The sequence below is a fragment of the Lingula anatina genome, chromosome 8, assembly GCF_051362555.1.
Source record: "Lingula anatina isolate TDL-2025a chromosome 8, LinAna3.0, whole genome shotgun sequence".
Classification (NCBI taxonomy): Eukaryota; Metazoa; Brachiopoda; class Lingulata; order Lingulida; family Lingulidae; genus Lingula; species Lingula anatina.
Window position 1 is genome coordinate 2123401 of NC_141774.1, and position 24313 is coordinate 2147713.

Here is a 24313-nt window from a genome sequence, read left to right on the forward strand (position 1 = left end):
TACGGGTAGATAGAAGAAATTACGATGTAAAAATTACAATCAACCACAATAACAATTAACCACAATTCTGAATAAATATCAATCTACAAGCCTGTTGATCTCGCAGACCAACTACGTTAGGCTGCTAAACAACGAGTAGACCTACCCCCCCCCCCCCCCTCCGAACGCCTTATTAACAGTTTCAAAATGCAGACTGTGTCGCAGATAATACTTTCGGGTCAAATGAGAGCCAGCCAAGGGCACATTTCGGGGACACCATTGATCACATCATGATGGACATTCACAGGTGTAGGACCAGAACAGAGCATCTCGGAAACCAAGGGACAGACGTAAATCATTACACTTGCGCGTGTCTTTCCTCATGGAAAAATTAGTCTTATAATCCAGTAACCTACGCGTAAATTATGTTTTCATAGCCTGGTTTACCTGATCTATTAGTTTTATGCATCAAGCGTATCAGGGAAGGGAGGGCCCAGGGGGTCTGGACCCCCTTTTCTTCAACGCTGACCATAATGTCCCATAATGTACTGATTTTTAGAAATACTGAATCCTCACCTACATACGCCTGTGTATTATAAAATTACTCAAAACATGCATTCAATACCACTAAAGAAACCCTTTTCAGTCATACAAGTGAATTAAAACGTACAGTTTACCTATTTTGGATAATATTTACAGTACAAAAACAATATATTTCAAAAACGTTCTCTCTCATAGCGTTGGGCCAACAACAGGTACTATTTCACCATTATCCCATGAAGTCGCAGGCAATATCTTATGTGGAGATGAAGTCGCAAAATATCCTATGAAGTCGATTTGACAGTAAAATCAGAGCATTTATCCTATGAAGTGGTAATATACCACGAAGTATCTTAACATGCGTCAGTACGCGTTAGGCGATTTGCCTAATCGTCTAAGACCCCATTTCCAGAGATTAGATCGATCTACTTTAGATCGACCTAACTCCCTGGGGGTTCACGCTAAATAGCTGTCAGCCGAGCGGACACGAAAGTTAATTACCCCTTTACAGCTTGTAGTAGGCGGGACGGACATTTAAGCCGGATTATCTGACAGTTATCTAGTGAGACTCTCCGCGGGGATAGATCGATCTAAAAGCTCTGGGAATACAGCCTAAGGCTCGTGGCTGACTAAAGGGGTTTTAGTGTCTTTTAGCTCGATTTTCGACCTAATATCTCATCCCACGAGCTAAAATGTATATCTAATCACCACCTTGACAGATAATTCTTCTCGCTATGGCTACTTGTGTCACTTGGTTAAGTCATTTGGGTTGATCGTTCCTGAAGGCTCATTTCTAATGAAACTATCGTTGTGCGTACATGTAGATCGATTCAACTCCGCGGGGACTCTTGCTGAATGCAATCAGATTAACAGGCTAACACGCTTCCCCCTGGCGTTGGAAACAAGAGATACTTTAACTGAGAATGAGCCCAAATCGTTTAGTTGTTTTTTTAGTTAAGAAGGGCATCCTGAGCTCAATTAATTTAATTTTTATGAAACTCAGCCCAGACTACCAGCTTTGTGCTAGTGTGAATTCGTGTGTGCTGAGTGCCCCAAGTTATAGCCATTCTGTTTCACAAATGAATTACAGCTCGAAAATTCATCGGAATATTTAGACCATTATTTTAGTTAACTTTGACCCAAGGTAAAAGTTTATTACAAAGAAACAATGGCTAAAATTAACCTCATTTACATTGGACGGCGTCCTTGCTGCGTCCTTTGCGCGACCATGAAACTGGCATCGCTGTGGTCGTAGAAAGGAGGCACAAGCATCGCTTCGGTTGCAGAATGAATGCTCAATGATCGGCCAGTTGTCGGCACGTAAAGTATTATGTTTTCACTCTAAAACGGGGCCGTGATACGATACATGTACCTTCTTTTTAAGTGGACAATTACTTACGAATTTATTATGGACTAAAGAAGACTAAAAGTCAGGCTTAAAAGTTGAGGTATGGGCTAAACACCCTTTTGTGCCACCGAACCATGATGTTAGTTTAGTCGACTTCATGTATAGTTGTCGGTTAGTTAGCTAAACTAAAGACGTGGTCACACCGAACACAAATAAGTGAGTAAATGTAGGTACGGTAACGTATTTAATGGGGGGGGGGGGGTCCTGAACCTACCCCCTTCGGTTTTTAGGGGGAAAAAACACACTAAAAACGTCTTTCCGCTGACCTATCGATTCCTCTGAACTCATCAATTTTAATTTTTTTTAAACAAATAATTCTGATGTTTTTAGCCAGATGTTGTGCTTGAATCTTGTAATTTTGTCATACTTTTAGACATACTTTTGTCAGACATTTAGGGATACTTCATACCAAAAACGTACATCAAAGCCCTATCAAAGATCTATAACATTATCATTACGTGTTTTGGTTATATAAACGTTATAATGATAACGCTATATTAATTTTCTTTGTTTACTGTGCACGACGTACCCGGTATGTCTAACGAACCGCCTGCGTATATCTGCGTATGTGTAGAATTTCTTATACGTGCTATACGCTACATATATATAGTGGGACAGGACCTTTAAACAGAACATGTTTGGCTTACTGGCGTATTTTAAAGCTTTATGAATGTAATTTGTGCACTTTGTGTACAGAGTCAGCGCAAGGTAGCGGGTTCATTCGTTTTATATTCGTCCAAGTTGTATACTACGTGTATATTATTGAAGGGTTTCAAGTTCCAACACTGAAATAACAAAGCTCAAAGTGTACGCATTTTATACTGATGTTAGACTACGCATATCATTTTACCGTGACAACGTGGCCCGGATGCCGTCTGTGAGTTGGCTGGGTATGGTTGGGGGGCGGGGGGGGGGGGGGGGGGAGGGGGGGGAAGTTGTCGTTTGGGAAGCGAGGAGATATAGAGCGATCCTGTATTCTAAAGTGCTAGTGTTCCTAGCCAGACCTACCAGACTCGGCACCGAATGATTCCGAATTCACCGCCGGGTCTTCTGGCCCTGGTTTCACAAAAAAACTTAAGTCAGGTTCCCTTTAATTACCAAGGTTACATGGTCACATGGATACATCTTACCCTATCAGGAGCAGTGTAACAGCACTCTCATGGAAATCCTAGTCAACTAAGCCAGGAAACTGACTTTTGTGAGACTGGGGCCTGGACATCAGAGTGAGGGATGGTAAGAATCTCGGCTTCACTTTGGGTCACCAACACGATATCAACGTCCAAAACCAAGTGATGACGATCTCATTACGTAAGTGACACAGTGGCACTAGTGTTTATTTCTCATTTATACACACTGTGACGTAAATACAAAAAGATGCCGTTTAAGTTTGATATGCAGTGTCTTGTAGATGCCAAATGTGTCTTGAATATGCTTGTATATGTAGAACAACTCGAGTGTCCTGTCATGACATTCCCCTATGGAGACAATGAATTTATGGTCAAGTAATCGCGAAATCGTTAAATGGAAATAAATGAACAATAGTTATTGCACTTTTCATTTTAAAAAATCAAACTCTATCCTTTAAAATGATAGATATTCAAAACAATCTTAGGTGATGAATCACAATATATATTAATTCTTGAATAAGTGGTTTAGGTAAGCTGTCGGTTTTGCTTTAGACTAGCAGATATAATCTATGTTTATTGGAACCATCCGTATTACATAAATGATCGTAGTGAGCAGCAAAAGGAATGTTTCTAAGACTACTGGCCCCGAAGCTCTGAACAGGATGGCCAGTTACGTGTGCCCTCTTGAACGTCACCGCTGTGAAGAATCCGTAGGTTATTAAGATTACGCAGTTATTGTACACCAATCCTAAGGGTCTTTTCCACCGTGTGTGGTATACGGGACGGGGGAACCGTGAAACTTTTGCCATCTAAAGGGATTCCATTTGGGCCTAAAGAATCACAAATGAACAGCGTGACTAGAGGTTTACCCAACAAATGCGGCGATCACAAGTTGTTTGACGTCTGTGATGCCGAGCTAAAGGTGGACACCTTTCTCACATTTAGAGTTTGCTGGGTCATCGACTTCACCATTTTCCTCGTGGACGGAGGCTTGTAGCAATAATGAGCGAGGAAGAAGAACAGGGCAGTCAAACACTTGACGCCGAGGCCGAGGAAGAAGAAGTTCCTCCCCATCAAGGCGCTGTCGTAAATCCAACACGAGCCGTTCTCCGTGCAGTTCTGCTGCCAGAGCTGACACGTACCGTCAATGATGGCGCCAAACAGGATTGGACCCGGTACCGTGCCTGCAATGTCAAGGTCACATAGTCAGCCTATACATACACACACACACACACACACACAGTACCGTGCCTGCAATGTCAAGTTAACATGGGCAGCCCACACACACACACACACACACACACACACACACACACACACACACACACATGTATATACATAGAACATTGTTTGAACATGTTTGTATGTACTGGTATGTACGTAGATATGCATACATACATTTTACACTAGATTATCTTTTGTATCATTTGCTAAAAACAAAGGCAACCAAGCCTAAAGTTATATCTTTATACATGTATATGGTGGACGGCTATATTCTAATACAAAATAACAACTAGTACTGAGAATACAATAATTACGGTCGCATTTGAAGTATATTATGTGAGATGTGCTACTTTGAGATGCGACAACTTCGTGGTAACTGACAATAATGTGGCTCTCTCCGAATAACAAAAAAAAACGCAAAATTCTCTCGAAGAATGAACGAATTTTTATGTTAATTTTAAAAATTGTTACCTAAGAATCTGATGAAAACCCACTGCAATCCAAGACCAAAGGCTCTCTGTCCGTCAGGAATACACCTGGTAAATATAATATAATATAATATAATATAATATAATATAATATAATATAATATAATATAATATAATATATAGCACCGGTATGATATGAGCTGTAACAGTACCGCCATCTATTGCGCGTTTCACCAGGAATACAACTGGTAGAGATATGTGAGGTCACCAGAAAATACATGTATAATCTCATAATATCGTCGGCATTGTGACGTCATCTGTTATATTTCGACCATAGAGAGGTTTGAATCTTTCATTTTTTTTTTTTTTTTTTTTTTTTTAGCTTCCAAAGATGTAAACAAATTGAATGACACATGATTTCGATGTTACTCATCTGGTTATTTGTACAAGCACGAAAAGTTACTTTCATAATGTATTTAATGTGTTTGTTGTCATGTTTATATGAACCAAAAAAGACAAACAATAAATGTACGTTATCTAAATTCTTGTTTACTGCACATTTTTCTACTGTCTCATAGAATTTGGTTTTCGTAAATTTACCTATGTTACAAGATACGATAAGGCCCATCCCACCCAAAGCATTCCTCTAAGACTAAAACCCTAATGACCGCTTGATTGCAATCATCCACACCGTACCTGAGAGTAACAGAGGTGGCCGGGGTAGCCGACATGAACGTAAATAGTATCAGCACCAAAGCAATGGGTAAGAACAGGTACAGCGTCCAACACTCGGCGGTACAGCGTCCTGTCTTGATGCTGGCCGCAGCCGAGACGTTTGACCCCAGCTCCTCGGCGATACAGCTACAGTCTGTGTACACCTGAAAAATGTGGAGAAAATGTGACCGTGGACACACCTCACGTATGGGGTATAGTCAGGGTATACTGTATGCTTCTTATGGGAATAATCCAGTGGTTCAGCTTTTTTTCTAATATAGCATTATCTTTTGAACACGAAACATGTCTTTTAAAGCGGAATTCCAGGATTGAACCGTTTTACAACCACTATAGCTGGTATAAAGTGTAAATGAATTAATGTGGAAATTTGACCAAAGTTTCGGACTGTCAAAGTGTGCCAATATTATTAGAAACGTATTCTAGCCGGATGCAGAAAAGAAAATAAAACATTTTTATTTATTCCCCGATTTTCATTTCCTGGTTCCTTCCGCAACGCATAAAAACTATTTGCAGTTTTCAGAAAAACATGTCATCAACATCATACGTCAGTGTAAAAACTCTCTCGGGACAAGTTTGTACAATTTTCAGTAATGAGCATCGGTTTCAATACTTTGAAATACATTTCTAGTTATAATCTAAGATCTAATAAACAGATCTTAGTTATAACCAATGTGTTACCTTTGATCCGTTGACCAGCGCAGACGACAGACAGCCGGCGTGACAGGGGGTGAAGTACTCCTGGCCATTCAGACAGATCGGTTCAAAGCTGGAGGTGGTGCACCCGCACCCGGCGTTACACTCTGCTGTGATGTTGTTAACTTGGACGGTGGTGCTGTAATGTTATACAGACAACATTCAAACAAACAGAATAAAAAACAAAACAGAAAATAAACTATTGAAACTGGACCTGGAAGGATACAAAAATGGCGCTGACATCACAGGTGTAGAGGTGGAACCGGTGTGACAGGAATGGTATTCCTAGGAATGGAAGTCCGGGCTCCCATATATTTATATAATTAATTAGTACAGGTTTAGGTTAGTCGGAGTATTGAGGTTATTACATGGGACGAGTGCCACCTGTACAAAGTAACAGGGAACCGAGTTGTTAACAGCGGATTTCCATTCCCGTTACACCCGACCCCGTTTCACATAAGACGTCGAATGCACAACGGAGTTAAGATTTTACACCAAAATTATTTAGCCGACTTTGATCTAGCAGAAGACTTGGGCCACGCTCTTTGTATAAAGTACTATCAAACGGATAATTTACAAAATGCCATATTAGCTTTATGGTTAAAACAAGATATTTATTTTTTTTACATAGGTGTCATTGAGCAAAACAAGGATCGGAGTGTGGGAGATTTTTGAAAAAAATCATGTATGGCGTGATCCTTATAAAAGTGTCAACCTTTTCGAATTCCTTTTTTTTTTTCAGTCCAACAGTATTCTCTCACATTTCTTTTGGGTGGAGTCTAAATGAGTGCCTCAGGCAATACTGGTACAAAAAGATGTATACAGCAGGCCTTAAATAACTCCCCAAACATTGTCCAAAGTCTACGACCCTGCACACAGTACCTGTTTGGGTAAGGTATGTCAACTCCGAATACGGACGGCGTTTCACAACTGATCCAAAACGAGGCAGCCAGCAGTGCTGCCATGACGCAGGCTGTCATACTGAGCTTTAACATTCCTTTCACTTTCAGTTTCAATTTGCTGGAGATAATGCCGCCAAGCAGCTGACCACCTGCCGCCCCGGGAACGGCCACGAACCCTGGAATAGGTCAAGGTCAGAATAAGCAAACTTGTGTGCACGCTTCTTCACTATGTAAAATCTTCAAATAATGAATAAGGTTTTGAAACAGCAACAATCCCTTCTATGCTTTTCATTTAAGTTGAATATATCTCATGCAAATATTACAGTTGTCAACTTTCTCTTCCTAGGTTCGTAAAATCGTTGGTATTCCGCACAAACGACTGCAGAATGTGATGACCAAGGTTACCCCGGCCACCTCCCTGGGGATAACACTGACAGGTAATTAAAGCTTTATTTAACCCTAATCTAAGACACTTCTCCCCACCTGTCAACATGGCCGCCCAGCTGGCCGTCAGTCCAAACTGGTTTTGTAAGAGTTTGGGGAGAAATGTAGCGAAGCCACTGGTGACTAGCCCTTCAGTGCAGCCAGCCAGCGTCACGAACACGAACGTTGGGTTCTTCAGAAGAACCTGAAATATTTCACTTCAAATGATTAAATTTTTTCCATGCTTTGTGTTGCGTTATACGACAGATATTTGGATCGATCAATGATAACAGAGAGCTGATCTGATGATTTAAACTTTCTGGTTTTGTTATTAAGCCGTCATGTAAGGGTGTATCTAAACTACGCTTGGGCGAGTCTCATGAAATGTACAATATCAACCCATATTATAGGGTTGAGGTGATTTCAATGCAAAATAGAAGCACAAAACAATATACTTATTAATCAGATGAAATTAAGTCACATACACTGTGACGTCAAATGAATCTATCTACATACTTTCACAGACTTTTGCATTAAAATATTCGGAGTCCAAAGCTGAATATCACAAAATCAAACAAGTTGAAATTTGCACATAAAAGATGACAAAAAGCCACATGTCCACACATGTCTACAACACATTTCTTCCCTCAGAAGACGTACCTTTGCCGCGGTTGGCATGTCCCTGATTGACTTTCCAAATCCAGGTCGGTTGACTTCGTCTTCGCCGCCATCTTGGTGGGCCTGGGACTCTCTGGTTAATCGCACCTCCTTGGCGGCTGGAAGTATCAATCACTTCACTGATCACTCCAGAAACTCAGCTGAATGACTTCAGTGCGCTTTACTCGGGATTGACAAGAGCACACAATGTACTGGTTAGGAGAAATTCCCAAATCTAAATTTTTAGGCTAGGCGCATAGTTAGGTGTTTAGTGACGTCATAATACTTAGTACACTAGTGTCGTCAGACGCGTTTCATAAAATAGAAGACCAGTATATAAAGGGTGACGTATTTTAGACTGGGTTCCCATGCCTAGATCGATCCATCTGGATCGGTCTAAATCCCTGGGGAGTCTCACTAAATTGCTATCAACTAACCGGCTGAAATGTCTGTCAGGCCTACCGAATCAGCTAGGGGGTAAAATAATTACCCTCAAGCAGCTATACTAAGCGTGACAGACATTTAAGACGGTTACGTTGATAGCAATTTAGTGAGACTCCCCAGAGAGATGGATCGATCCAAATATCTGTCTGAATGGTCCCTTAATCTACCCTACTGTCATTCAATCAGGAGAACGGGGCGTATCCCCCGTGAACCCCTGACTTACTGGGGAGCTCCCTGGGGTAAGCACACAGAGCCACGGTCACCGTCCACGCTAAGAAACCAGCCATCACAAACCCCAGCCACCATGCTCCAACCCAGCGAGGATCTTGTGGGGTTATGTTGACACTGAAACGAACACGTGCACGCACGCACGCACGCAAATACACTGAATTAGTATGAGATGGACAGAAAAACATATGATCGATCAATAAATTTAAGTTTCATTTAACGTTTCTTTTATGTCATCAGTGATTGAATCAAAAATTATATTCGATAAATTAGATCAAAAAATTTAAATTCTGCAAATAGAGAGATAGCCAAATGCCAATTTAAAATGTTTGAATCCTATTATTATCTCCTAGAGTTCTGTACATGTATCAAGGATTACTTAGTATCGTTATCAATAGAGTACTTATATTTCTCTCTGTCGTATATACATTATTTTTGAAATTATAAATACAAACAAAACTGATATATTAAACTCACTTTTCTACATTAACATTTTCAAAGTCGACGTAGATATTAAGGAACTGGCCTCCGACTATGTATCCAATTGCTGGCCCCAAAGCGGAGAACGCGTACAGAATGCCTGGATATGGGAGAATAGCGAGATAAACATTTTGGTATATTCAAATTGCAATTTGATGTTATACTATATTATTCTTTTAAAAATTAATAATAATAATAATAATAATGTGAATTTGTTCTAGCACAATTATTTTACCATAGGACATCAAATCACACGTCACATAAATATGAACTTAAGCTCGTATAAGCAATAATTACCTGCTAATCTATAATAAGGGCTTAACAACCTACATACCCATCTAATATGTAGTAGAGTGAGTGTAAAGCTACAAATCTCTCCCTCCCTCTCTCTCTCTCTCTCTCTCTTTCTCTCTCTCAGAAAGAGGGAGGCGGCATCGTGTACTAACCTATGTATATAGGCGACACCTTGGTCTTCACGTTCTCGTCTATAAACACTGTCCCCAGGGAGTACAGTGTGGTCCCGCCCACCCCGTGCAGCAGCTGTCCCAGGATCAGTACGTACAGGTAGTTCTGGAGGTACGAGTTCTGTGGATTAACGGTACACGCTGTGGAGTTCCCAGTGCCTGCCGGATATTGAATGATAGGTTAATATTGCTGAGTGAGGAAATAATGCTGTGAGGGCCGTGGTCAAGCCCTGAGTTTCAGAGGCTACTTGAGACTAACCTCTCTGCTATAAGCACAGCTCAGCCGTTACCAGGGCCATCTGAAACTCTGGTTGACTAAACAGTTTATTCCAACGAAATAATGTGTATAAAACGCGTATTCTAAAATCAAATTAAGAAAAAAAACCAATGACGAAATGTATCTTTTAAGATTTAGAATAAAACTTTTTTTTAGATTTAAAATTCTATAAATCGTCTGTTGATTAGAAATGGTAGCGTCTGCGACAAGTCAGTCAGTATTGAAACCTTGTGCTTTGTAGATAAAACATTTTTAAAAACTCTTTTGAGGCGATTTACTTTTTTTCACGTAACAATGTGACAATATAAAAATGCTAGTTCAACTCTGCGTTGACAGCATTGTGTGTGGAAATTAAATCAATGGAGATTATGTCTGCACTTTCCCCGCGTTGGCTGTCGCCCCCCCCCCCTTTTACCTGTACATGTATATGCAATGGTGCCTCTCAACTGATATAACATTACCTGTACATGTATCTGCAATGGTGTCCCTCAACTGATATAACATTACCTGTACACGTATCTGCAATGGTTCCTCACAACTGATATAACATTACCTGTACATGTATCTGCAATGGTTCCTCTCAACTGATATAACATTACCTGTACATGTATCTGCAATGGTACCTCTCAACTGATATAACATTACCTGTACATGTATCTGCAATGGTACCTCTCAACTGATATAACATTACCTGTACATGTATCTGCAATGGTGCCCCTCAACTGATATAACATTACCTGTACATGTATCTGCAATGGTACCTCTCAGCTGATATAACATTACCTGTACATGTATCTGCAATGGTACCTCTCAACTGATATAACATTACCTGTACATGTATCTGCAATGGTACCTCTCAACTGATATAACATTACCTGTACATGTATCTGCAATGGTACCTCTCAGCTGATATAACATTACCTGTACATGTATCTGCAATGGTACCTCTCAACTGATATAACATTACCTGTACATGTATCTGCAATGGTACCTCTCAACTGATATAACATTACCTGTACATGTATCTGCAATGGTGCCCCTCAACTGATATAACATTACCTGTACATGTATCTGCAATGGTTCCTCTCAACTGATATAACATTACCTGTACATGTATCTGCAATGGTTCCTCTCAACTGATATAACATTACCTGTACATGTATCTGCAATGGTGCCCCTCAACTGATATAACATTACCTGTACATGTATCTGCAATGGTGCCCCTCAACTGATATAACATTACCTGTACAGGTATCTGCAATGGTGCCCCTCAGCTGATACAACCCCGTGGTGAAATGTGGCATGCTCATCACTAGAGAGCCACACCCCATGATGAACGCTGCTGTCGACAGCAATCTGGAAATATGAACAGTTTATTACTGAATATATCCGAAAAATATGAGTCTCTGATTTTCCTCAAAATGCTTTGAAAATAATACTTGAAAGTGCTGATTCAAGAGAAAAGTTGGTATCCTTCTTGCCAAAAGGTACATTGCAGTATGTGTTTGAAAGTGACACAGGTATCAAAAGAATAAAATGTTATATAAATGTTGAAATTTGTATGGATGTGACTAAACTAATCAATGAGACATGTACATAAATGGAAACATGTAATTAATTTAACGAATGTTGTCCATCAGCTATCACCCTACAGGATAATTCCCGTGGGAGGCACCCTGAGCTTCAGAGATAACTTGACACTAACCTCTTCACTATTAGCCTATCTTCATCGTGTCAAGTTACCTCTGACGAAAATAGTTTGACCTAGTTTATATAAGCCAATCGAATCCATGTTTCAAAATTTTTCACCAAAGTTTGGTGAAAACGCTGATTGGTTGACCGTCAATCGGCAATCCTCGGCTGATTCCGCAAGCTCCACACTAACAACATAGTTATTGTCGAGTGCGGAGACATCCGAGTAGTTCCGAGTGCATAACCGTACACAAAGAAAGCATGGAGTATATCGGAATTGAAACCAGAGCAGTTTGATGCCCTGCATAATTATCTACTGAGGGATGATGTATTTTGCGTGCTGCCCACAGGTTACGGCAAGTCCCTGATATTCAGCCTTATCTTTGATTGGTCCGGATTTGAACAAAGCGCGCTTTGACTCGTTCGCGTTCATTGGCTAGATCGTTCAATGAGTCATTGAGTGCGGGCTTTAAATTTGATTGGCGGGCGGCGGAGGCAATCGAATGTGGTCAGAGGTAACTTGACACGATGAAGATAGGCTATAGAGAAGAGGTTAGTGTCAAGTTATCTCTGAAGCTCAGGGTGGCTGTACGTGGTCGCGCTTCGCTTGGGAGGGGTCTCTTACATCAATTTTTTTTTACAGAAGAGTGCATGGTATAGGAGCATTTCTTTCTTTTTTTTTTTTTTTTTCATAAAAATTTATTTGTTTAAGTTTTCTGCGGTTGAAATCCAAGATCTAATGCATTCTCAAACCAGAATTGCGTTGTGTTGGGCAGTTGCCCTGAAGCCTGGTTTGGTGGCGGATGAGTGTGGGCACATTGTTCACAAGACAAAAATTCACTGATGTACTTGAATATATTTACGTACCTCGGTTTGTGCGCGTGCGCCCTAAAGTAACTAATGAGAATGACGGTGGTCCCCGCCGCAATGTCGTAGGCGCTGGAGACGAGGCCCACGCGAGAACTGGGCAGGTTAAAACGCCTCTCTACAGACGTGGTGTTCACATTGTTGATGCCATTCACAACAAGACCTGGAAAGAAGGAAAACGAGGATTCATATAATGCACACCACCATCAAGATAAAGATGTATGCAGGCATTCCATTTACAGCCATAGGGTGCTTTCCCAGAGATTTAGATCGATCTAGAGATTAAGATTTAGATCGACCTAACTCTCTGGGGGTTCACGCTAAATTGCAGTCAGCCGAGCGGGCACCATAGTTAATTACCCCCTTACAGCTTTTAGTAGGCGGGACAGACGCTTAAGCCGGCCAAGCTGACAGTAATCTAGTGAGACTCCCCACAGGGATAGATCGATCTAAAAATCTATGGAAATGGGGTGATAGATTAAGCTGGTAAAATACATTTACTATGTCGCAAGGGCACAAAATTGGACTACCTTGGAATAAGTCCTTGTGATTAGGTCGAAACGTCGTGATCTCCATTTCAAATTAAGATCCAGTATTAGATTTCTCATTATCTCAGCATGATGTGATTGGATGAATCGAAATATTAATTTTGATAAATACTAGATTTCTTCGATTCGTGAGAAAAAGAGAATAATTAGAAAAAAAAATCAAAAGAAAAACAAAAAGGTAGTTTATTCACCTTGTATCGTAGTAAACCAGCACATGAAGACGAGAAAGGCTTTCGGGTTGTTGCACACCTGAAGCCAGCCCGGTCTGCACCCCCTGTAGCCGCACCCCGGGGGAAACTCCGGCTCTAGGCGGAACTCGCGGTCAGCTTCGGCTTCTATCGCCTTTTGACGGACGGGATCGTCAATTTCCGTCGACATGTAGCCATTATCGCTAGTCCGTTTTAGTTCAAATCCTTTCGAAGGCATCTTTTGTCTCTCTATATCTACTGTCTGGTTTTGGTGGTGATATTTTCGTGCGTTCCTAAAGTTTTAATGTGTGCGTTATAATGAAGTAATTCACATCCGGTCAGATATCAGACCGACGGCGTGTCATTATTTATAACTAATATTCCAGGTATTGATTTGCGCACCTGTATCCATTGACGTGACGTAACGTTGACGTGACGTTGACGTGAAGTAATTTTTGAAAAGAATCACATATAATATCCGTATCCTGCTTAAAAATTAATATATGTTTGAAGTCTTCTCATCGCTGTGTGTGTCTTATAGAAATTCTGTTTCACTAGATATCCAGTAGTGTATATCGGAGTGATCAGTCTCCACTTGGTCTCTGACAATGTTCACTTGGTCTTTTACAATGTTCACGACGTTATGGTATATCGTTTTTTAATCAGATACTTCCACAGATAACCACGCAAGGGTAGGTTACGCAAGACGTTCAATTCTTGTTAATAATGCACGAGCCATCACGTTCCATTGTTTGAATGTAGGCGACTGTCTTCGTCATATTAGACAATATTAGGCTTCTGAAAGGATAAAAATAGAACGAAATAAAACAGTTTATAACGTGTATATATAACACATTTAAGTGTACCCGCACAAAAATGCAGTAGTAACGAGGTAGCATAATAGCATTAGTGCAGCAGTGGTGTGGAATATGTTTGTAGTAGAGATGCAGTATAGCCTACTGTACTTCTACGCAAAAAACACATAGGGATGTACAGAGAGAGGAGAATTAATGCCAATTAAACTGCTTTTGCAACTCAGACTGCATTTTTATCCAATGTTTCTTTTTTTTTTTTTTTTTTTTTTTTTTGTAAATTTGAAAATCATAAGAAACATGGTTTTCCCTAAATGATAATTATGGCGGCAGTACCCAAAATAGGGTTTTCTTCAATTTTGATACAATATAACAACGTAATGCTTAACAGCATAATGGACAGCGATTTTAATAATAAAATATAAGTATCATGGATATTAAAATATGTCTTCAAGTCCATGGAAGTTCAAAGTCACACCTTAAAAATGTCAATATGTGAAAATTAGAATTTCACAAAAAAATGCGTAACTTCGAGAAAAACCAATCAAATAGACTGGTTTTCTAACTAAAGCTGCATTTTATACCTATGTTTCTTTTTTGTAAGTTTGAGAATAGTTAATGACATGGTTTTCTTTTAATGGTCATCATGGCAGCAGTGCCCAAAATAGGATTTTCTTCAATTTTGATGCAATATTACATTATGCTTAACAGCATAATCACCACCAATCTTTAATTATGCATTGTAGGTAGCATAGATATTTGGTATCGATTACTTGCTTTCCCGCAGTGCCACTGATGTGAATAGGCTCTTTCACATTTTTTTCTTTCTGTAGTCAGCAATTATTCCCTAGTCTTCCCAATATTCAGTACCAGATCTTACTAGTTGCTGCCGAAGTTCGTGCACCCCTGCAATACAGTGTATCCAGGCCCGTAGCCAGCAATTTCAAATAGGGGGTCTTTTTTCTGAAAAAGTGGACCTTTTACCATGAAACCTCAGTGATAGGATAAGATAGATAACATTTTACCCAGAGGAAACCTTTTCCCGGCAAAAGGGGGGTTCTTTCGAACCCCCCGAACCCCCCTCCCCCCTCCGGCTACGGGCCTGGTATCAAATTTAATTTATTTTATACATAGCCGGCAGTTACATTGGCTGAGTTTTCACGGTCTGGCTTATGCATGTACCCTGAGGAAAATAGGTTATCTCAAGACGCGGGGTGGTGGGGTGTGTGGGGGGGGGGGGGGGGGAGGAGGTGAACTAGGTGCCTTGTCTCTCTCCGGACCCGCTTATATTGATTCAAGTAAACAGAACTCATTGATAGAAGTTGTAAAGTTAAACTTTAAACCGACGTTATCATCAAAGTGCACAGACGGCAGGTGATATATATATTGTACATGTAACCAGGCCAAGGCCTACTCTACGTACTTTGCACTTACGTCACTGTCTGCAGTTTTGAATGGTGATACTGTGGTAAATGGAGGCAAAAAAAATAGCCATCTCCCCCCCCCCCCCCCCATAGTGCTTAAGGGCCTCATAGTGTACAGAGAAATGTGACATAATTCAGTAAAATATCAGTAAAGCCCAACCTTATTTTAGTTAACCGTCAGTTGCCCTGTGGCGACACTGATTTGTAGCAGGTTGGTAAGTGAAATCCAACTCTGTGTTTAAATAACTTCCTTGTGGATGACAAAGGGTGGCATATCCCCCCCTCCCCACCACACACGCACGCGCACACACACACGCACACACACACACATACACATAACGCAAACTCACCCGCAGTTCTTAAAAATATAGCGAGTTTTACCAGCTTTAAAAACGTAACCAAGTGGAGGAAAACAGCAGATAGTATTTACATGTATATAAGTGGAAATTCCACAATCAGCATGTTTTGTGACCAATGAATATTTAGTTTAACTCTCTTGGAGAGGGGCGGTCTTTGAAAATGGTTTTCGCCACGTGTCGGTCACCATACCTGTATGCAGAAAATATAATTATGATAATTATAGTAATATGTAAACAAAAGAGTGACCCTTAACACAGACACGCCCCATGAGTACACGCCGTGTATATCAACGTCCCAAGGCCGCCTGCACCGAGCCACGGGTTCTGAAGCGCAATAAGAAAACTGACAACGTGCCCCTCGAAGCACGCCGCTAGCGTGTGGGCTAAATACGGGCAACAGCCACGACCGGACGGGACCCGCGTGACGTCCCTGTTGTAGGAGCTGACCCGGCGGACCCGCTGACCAAGTTGGTCATACAAGTAGCGTGTGGAGAACGTTGAAGGTCTGCGGAATATTCAGAAAGTTGTACAGAAAAATTACCAGGTACTTTACCTGAACGGATGACTGCCCTGGCAATGACGTTATAGACGTAGATCAGGTCAATGCCCCGCTACATCTTGTAATATATGGCCCGCGATAACGCTTATCTTACTCGTTTGGAACAAATACGTACCAATTTAGCTCTTTACGGCGGCGTATCACGCGCCGCCGCTGACTAAAATACTTAAAAGGTTCTTCATTTTACTTGGAAACGAAAATTGCCTTGAACCTGGTTATGTCGACTATTTGAGTAACCAAATTCAGAGATGTGTCACGCTCTTCCCAAGGTTCCCATATATTGATACATACTGTATGTACATGTACAAACACCAGTTGACGTTTTAACGCTTACCTTACCTTCGGACGAAATCATCTTTCTCTCCGACCTGCTGCGAGATATATCCCCGGATGACATCTCCAAGGGACAAGTAGCTCCACTGATAAAAACTGATAGCAACCACAAGGCAGATGCTGCAGGGGGGGGGGGGGGGGGGGTGCAGCGACACGGGCCGTCAATCTTACCGAATCAGAACCGAAAACTACAGTCGATTTTTTGTGTCTGTGCATGGATGTCGTCTGCCTTTTTACACTTATCAGAACAAAACCTTGCCACCAGTCTTAATGAGAAAGGAAAACATAAATGGGGAAATATTCTGTTGGAAGTTCAGATTAGTTGTAACAAAGTAGGACCGTCCCTAGATCGTTCCAAACTAGACCATTGTAAACGTGTCCCTGACGGATCTTGTCTCAGGCGACATCAGTGGTCAGAACATTCTTTGGGTGGGCAAGTAACCGGAGGAGCGAGGCGCAGATATCCTTAATAGTCTGACTTAAATGTCCTTATATTGTGTACAGTTATTAAAAGGCTGGTTTGATATAGGCTTTTCTGATCGTTTGTTTATTTTTTTCTTTTCTATTTTTTTCTCCTCTCTCTCGTAAAGAAAATATATTGGAGGTAGCAAATGTAAAATTCAAATGAAAAAATCAAATACAAGACAATGCAAAAAACATACGCTTTAGACTGTAGTTATATGTTGCAGAGTGCTGGCCGGGAATTATATATATATATATATATATATATATATATATATATATATATATATATATATATATTATAAGAACGACAGACCAATTTTTCAGAAGTTTGCACCAGTGAGGGAGCATTCACATGGTAGATAGATCCGCCCCTTTCACCTATCTCAGAAGATACCTCAATTGACTTATTGCATTGGCTAAGCATTATCTAAAATTTACCTCAACAGTTTACTGATTGGCAGCGTACAATAATTACGACGCTTTCCTGAAACTACTGACGGTAGTGGTCTCACTGAACCTCAAAGAAGGAAGTACAACCAGGATTTCCTGAAGTATATCCTAGCAGCTGAATTCCTTGGCATAGGCTGGGATATAATTTTAATGATATTGATGGTCTATACTACATCAAATACACTGAGAGTGACATAACAGACCATTATATTGCCCCTGGTGGCTTTCTATAAATTATTCTTCAGTTCATTTGCAATCATAAATTTATTTCTCTTATTTGTAGCCAAATCAAGGACATCGATGGGAGGTTTCGGCAGAGAAATACAAGCAGCAGTAGTGCACAGAGGAAATTCTGACATTCCAACGGCCACGTATAAACCATGAGTCACACGTGCCATATACAGCAGAAAACAATTGACCCCTCTTATCATAACCAACAACAACAATAAAGATCACATTATAGAAACGCCTGACATTTAGACACAGTCACACCATTGTTTCAATAGTGATAGGAATAACACAAAATGAATACACCAAAAAGATATGTGTAGCGATTGTTAGATAAATGTAAACATGCAAAAATATTTACTCCAAGGAGTGCTCGCATATATTGAAGACTACGCAATACTGTTGTCGACTTTTTTTTTAGCGTTTGATGCATGTTATATCAAACTCAAAATAATATCATTTAAATATACGTAGAATATAGAATATCACTTTTTTCACTTGCCGAGTTAAGAGTCGAGTTAAGAGTCGAGTTAAGATGTAAAGATGTAAGCGGGCGTTTTCTTTTTTCATTTTTTTTCCTAGTTTCATCATGTTAAAAAGGTGGATTTTAAATTAACTAAAAAGAACACGGGTTAAATTCAAACAGCAGAACTCTACTGCGCGGTCTGCTTGAAATGCACCTGCAAATCAAGGCTGATAAGATCAAATCTGGGATAGGGCGCAAGGTGATGACGCGAGGTTTTACCCCCGGAGGGGGGAGGGGGTATTAGCAGAGTTTATGAAGGGGATTGTGTACTGCAGTTGCTGTGTGAGCGGGGAGGGCAGCCATGTGAGTATTGGGCACACATGAGATGATGGTTTTGGATCACGCAAAAACAAACATTTCGAGATATGCCCTAGTAATATAGATATCAAACTTTAATAACGACCTGATAATAACCGGTCGTTTAGTGTAAGCTATCGAACGATCAAGTCTTGCTAGGAGTACACAGCGCTGAGCCCCAGTGATAGTCCTGCATCTGTGCCTTTTCTACGCTTCAGCTTATGTGGAACCCTCAGAAGGGTGCCCCTCCCAAAGTACGCCTGCTGCAACACAAAATTAATGAAGCGTATACGTATGAGTTTGAGTTTTCCCAGTGTAAACACGATAATGGCATCGAGACCAATCTCTATTCAAGCATTAATATCCACAGGGCACACATGGCTTGGTATTGGTCTCCTTGTCACAGTCAGCTGGCTGTCCTTGTACACTGGTAGCTGTGGACTTCTTATCTGGACCAAGTACTTGTGTCTGTACACGGGTCATCCTAGGGACCATCCCCAGACCCTATCGTACTAACTGTGAATCGAACTATCTCCGTGGGGATTCTGGCTAAATTGCAATCAATTTAAGCGGCTTAGATGTCTGTCACGCCTTCTGAGGCTGATAATTAACTATCGTTTAGCAGCTTTAGTGGGCGTCCCAGACGTCTAAGCAGCTTGGGCTGAAAGCAATTTAGAGAGAAACCCCTGGGAGATGGATCGATCCTGTTAGATCGATCTAGATATGGGAATCCAGTGAGAGTACAGGACTGATCAAATGAAGGTGGGGGGGGGGAGGCAGGACCGGCGCAAACCCTCCGTCTGTGTCCTGACTCACAGGGTCGCGGGGATTGTAAATTACGGAAATTAATTTCCTCACATTCTGGGGGATCGAAAGGTATTATTACGATACTAGGCGCATAGGAATCACTTGTATGTGTATGTGTGCTTAAATAGGGATCAATCTCAACCTCGCTTTGTGACTTCATTTTGTTGATTCCTATAAGCATATTGAGAAATAAAACCATCTATTATAAACTTATTTATTTTATATACAACAATAAACCCGTAACGGAAATGCCTAAAAAGTGCTGAACATCCATGTTTTATATAAAGCTAACTTATTTACAGTCATCAGTGTTTTATCTCCATATACAGAAAGCAACTGGTTTTAAAATATTATTGATTTAAAAGCCAAAGAAGTCTAATCAGGGCACCATTAGCAAGATTCTGGATTCAATTAATTTTACTTCCTAACCTCAAGGGGGCATTGGATCTAAACTCCCTGATCAGACGCTTTCCACGTATTCATTTTCATTGTGTCTGTGTACGTGTGCGCGTGTGTGTGGGCGCGTGTGGGGTGGCGGGCGGGGGAGGGGGCAGTCGAGGATTGGCCAAGAAAGATCATTTGGAAGACTGTCAGAAAATATCTCTGGATCGGCCCCTGCCCCGTGCGCCTCTGGTAGCATTGTAACTACCGGTATTCCTAAGGTGCTTCCCACTCACCTTCGTACACCGGCGTGCCCAGTGGAGGGCGTGAACTCGGTACAGGACCCCGGGGAAGGGGGTGAGCCAGACGTCAAGATAAAACCATGATAAATGAACACACCTTGAATGTTCCACTTAATCCAATGCTTCACACCTGTCCGCAAACAGACTGCAGTTTACCCCAGACAGAGCATCACATCAGCGATATCATTTCTACGACGATACTGACACAGATAAACAATGCAGTTGTTAGATGTGCTTCACACAGTCCAAAAGGACAAATATGGGGTTGTCTGCATTTATGTTGGGTTGAAACTTTTCAGCGCGCCTCTTCTCTGTGGCTGGTCTGATGACGCCGAGATCATGCCTGCCAGCATTCAAGGGCGCTACGTTTCCCCGCCGAGCTCAAGGTCGCTGGACAGGACACACAGTATATCCTGGAGATGACACCAAGGAAGGTCGACCCAGCTTCTGGTGTAAACGCGCCTTTACTTATATACCCACGTTTTAAAAGTATGAAGTAGTCCGAAAAGTGGACCGTCAAGACGTCAGTCAAGGAGCAGTGTCAATATATCGTAAACTTTCAGTGTTTACCCGTGCTTTATTGGCCTGTCATGAGCCGCCGACGAACAATATACTGCTTTGTGGACTTAAAGTTTTAAGTCTTTAAATCTACCTCTCTCTCTCTCTCCTTCCCTCTCTCTCTCTCTCTGTGTGTGTGTGTGTGTGTGTGTGTGTGTGTGTGTGTGCGCGCGCGCACGCGCGTCCAGGCCAATTTCGCACTGCAGTCTGAACATAAAGTCTTTGAAGCCCAAGGACCCAAATAACATTTATTTCGCTTACTGTCCGTAATTTATCTGAGCAAGCTAGGACCCATCACACACAGCTAGCTTGCCGAGTTCTGCAGTCAAGCTGGGTTGATGGGTCCTGGAGTCAAGTGAAGAAAAGTGGGGTCTCTAACATGTGGCATTGCATCGTGTTTTTTTAGTTCGAAAATAGATAGAATGATTGGCGATAGGTACAACTTATTAATTGATATCGAGAAGAATTTTGTAATCATATTCTGTATTCTTTTTTTCTTAAACTCTAATCACTCCATTTGATTAAACTGTGTCGAGGAGCTTGCTTTGTTTAGTTTTAAAAACACAATTTGTAAAGATTTGCGATAAACGGGATTCTATCAAATAGCGTCGTTCCCAGCAGTATTTACAGTCTACCCATTAGTATGACGTGAGCGCAGGGAGATAAGTGCTGTGCAAATAGTGTTCTGCTACTTCATGAAAAGAAAACTTGGCAGTAAATTTTCGATTTCAGAATTCACGTATACTACCTGAGCTAGTGCCATGATTTTAATCGTCTTATAACGTCTTAAAAGACGCTAACAGCAACGAGGAAGAGATTTTTTGCTGGGGGAGGGATTATTTAATAGACACACATTACCCCAGTGCTTGGACATACGTTCATGGCTGGTTGAAATCGAATACAGGCTGAGTTGTTCTTCTATAATATAAGTAAACACTGTGTTCGTATTATTTGTTTAATGGCACGAAGAAGCCGTAATACCCAAAACTGATCTTGTCGACTTGTTCAACTCTCAAGTGGTCGTAAGCCTTGAGAGAAATGATCGTGCTCTTTAAGTTTTTTTCGTATCTTACGATTTTGTATCCAACATATCTACACAAACCTCCAAACTGATAAAATCTATATATATATTTCATGTCTATTTATGGAGCAAAGAAAATTTATGGTGTCACCTGCATTCGGCCCGATATTTGCACCTTTTTACTCAGAGGCACATAAGCGCTCGCGTTAACACAAATACAACCATTTCTCTCTCTCTCTCTCTCTCTCTCTCTCACACACACACACACACACACACAAACACACACATACATGAACACACGTACACACAGTTATGTTCATACCACAAATACACATACAAGTAAACATACCCATGCATATACAACATCTGTTTTAACACTAGACATTTATCATGACTGTTTAGCTATGTGCTTCCGTATAGTATTTCCAAGTGCACTTTATCAGTAACGCGCACACGCGCAAGCGCGCACGCACATGAAGGCAGCAGTGCACGCACACTCATTGACATCACTTTCTTTGTGTCAGGCAGTCGGGTGCCATCCATCCCGTCAACCGATGTAGGACATTTCATTCACATGTTTTGTACATGTATAAAAATAGCTTTTCAGAACAAATATGAACATTTGACATTTTAGAAAGAAGGGCAGTGTTTTGAGATGTCAGTTCAGTTGTTGTAAATGAGGGAAGTTGGTACTTAATACATTTCCCCTTCACTGCTTCTGAAACTAGTGTTTAGTACAAGAAAATTGACGAAAATTAGACTGATACGTAATCGTGATTACTTCAACTACAAATGTTAAAGGGTTAGGGTCAAATTGGTTTTTTAAAAAAATCTTTTTAAAAGTTAAGCGCCGAAAGCACGTCACGCACGGATGATCTGTTAAAAGATATGCCATGCGTCATTTCGCGTTAAGAAAATAAACAGAAGAACAGAACAGAAACATTCTGATGTGAAAACCTTGAATATTGGACGAAACAAAGTGCGAAGAAAGAAATGACATAATGACCTTTTTTAGGAACAATGCGGATTGCTGCCACTCGGTACAAGACATCACGCAACATTAGTGGTGGTTCCAGAGATATTTTCTGATAGTCTTTCAAATTATCTTTGTTGATCCATCCTCCATTTTTGATCGTCTTCCAACAGGACAAATTAGATATCTGTCAATGTAAACTTGAAAATCTGACCGTCTTCTGGAAGACCCAGAAGACGACCTAACCCGCCCCTGTATGCATATTCTGTGTGTTGGCTTGTTGATTGCAAATTTCCTCTCCTTGCACTTTACTTTCTAATTCACAGTATTTCGTTAGATACAGTGCAATACGAACATATCACAATTCGCTGGGGGTGCAGTTACCAATACATGTGCTACCGTGCGAGAATGTGCGTGACTATCAAAGCTGACATGTCTCTCTTTAAAAAAGACACCTACCGTCACGTGTCCTCCCAGACACCTGTTGTTCTCCAGACACACGTGTCGCAGTGGTCCACCGTCCTTTATCTATCGCCTGTCCTTGTGTAGTGCCACAGGGATCCAGAACGACGTCTTGTCGTCACTACGTATTACACAGTACTACGTTGACAACAACAGCTGGATATACTCACACTCCGAACGCAGCACAGAGTTGTATATATGTACAACATACATGTATGCCGGTGACGGGACTCGGTCGCCTTAGTTTCTCTGGCGTTAAGAGATATCAAGTCCTTCCTTCATCTACTTGTCACATACATTGTAGCCGTCTGCTACATAATTTACTTCCCTTCATTTATGAATTCAGAAGCTACCAGAGCTGAGTTTAGCACATCTAAACGACTGTATTCCTTCGGCAATGGACACATAAGTGCACGAACGTTGTTTATTGAGTAAATTTAAATCTGTTTGCTGCGACACTCTTAATTTAAACCCAGGCGGCGCAGGATTTGGCTCAAGTATCAGCAACGGTATATATTTACTCACCTCAGCAGTGAATGACTAGCTGTCATTATCAAGGATTCGTTTGAAAATGTTCAATTTGCTCAACAATCTGTATCACAGTGTAAGCACAGTCCTTTTCAAATGTGCTTGAAGACAAATTAGCGTTTTTTTTTTGTTTTTTTTTTACAACCCAAGCCGTGGGCCTGCTAAGCAAAGCGAACTAAGCGTTAGATATAGAACAACCTGTAAATTTGATAACGTATTAAACTAGGAGTTTATTTTCTGTCAAAAGGCGGGCTTATGTTACAGTTGACAATAATCCATATTGCATTGCAACTGGTGTACGTGTCATTTCAAATCATCCAGGTAATGTATAAATGGTAGGCAGCTCTTATCTTTTTTTTTCTGCGTGTATCAGAAATAAAACGGTTCTACGTGGCACATGAACTCCTTTTGGGTCCATCATTTTGATGAAAACATATAGGTTTATTTTGTTTTTATGTTGCTTTAACCAAAGAGATAAAAAGAGCTCTTGCTTTTAACGGATGTGATATGAGCGTTTACTTATT

General features: G+C 40.9%; 1 protein-coding gene across 6 annotated transcripts; it reads right to left on the reverse strand.

The window, feature by feature from the left end:
* Nucleotides 1–3540: 3540 nt before the first annotated feature.
* Nucleotides 3541–23739, reverse strand: LOC106154120 (solute carrier organic anion transporter family member 4C1). 6 transcript variants are annotated; one of them, XM_086994146.1, is made up of 14 exons: nucleotides 23259–23739; nucleotides 13308–14102; nucleotides 12569–12731; nucleotides 11253–11365; nucleotides 9715–9891; nucleotides 9266–9368; nucleotides 8784–8905; nucleotides 8120–8235; nucleotides 7520–7664; nucleotides 7017–7212; nucleotides 6120–6273; nucleotides 5403–5584; nucleotides 4750–4814; nucleotides 3541–4238 (listed from the first exon to the last, which is right to left on the reverse strand). In XM_086994146.1, the coding sequence occupies exons 2-14, from the start codon at nucleotides 13540–13542 to the stop codon at nucleotides 3940–3942; spliced, it is 2070 nt and encodes a 689-aa protein (XP_086850272.1). In that variant the 5' UTR covers nucleotides 13543–14102; nucleotides 23259–23739; the 3' UTR covers nucleotides 3541–3939. The 6 variants fall into 6 exon arrangements, with proteins under 6 accessions (XP_086850272.1, XP_086850277.1, XP_086850273.1 ...); XM_086994151.1 differs by lacking the exon at nucleotides 23259–23739 and adding an exon at nucleotides 22833–23202; XM_086994147.1 differs by lacking the exon at nucleotides 23259–23739 and adding an exon at nucleotides 20345–20589.
* Between the last annotated feature and the right edge of the window lie 574 nt (nucleotides 23740–24313).

What these genes read in the sequence shown, in the direction of transcription:
- LOC106154120 (XM_086994146.1), bottom strand. Translation starts at nt 13,542, where the DNA reads ATGCCTTCGAAAGGATTTGAACTAAAACGGACTAGCGATAATGGCTAC. An exon ending in GAAAATGTTAATGTAGAAAA is followed by an intron (nt 8,906 to 9,265) that starts GTGAGTTTAATA and finishes TGTTCGTTTCAG; the next exon opens with TGTCAACATAACCCCACAAG. An exon ending in GGTTTTCATCAGATTCTTAG is followed by an intron (nt 4,239 to 4,749) that starts GTAACAATTTTT and finishes TTGACATTGCAG; the next exon opens with GCACGGTACCGGGTCCAATC.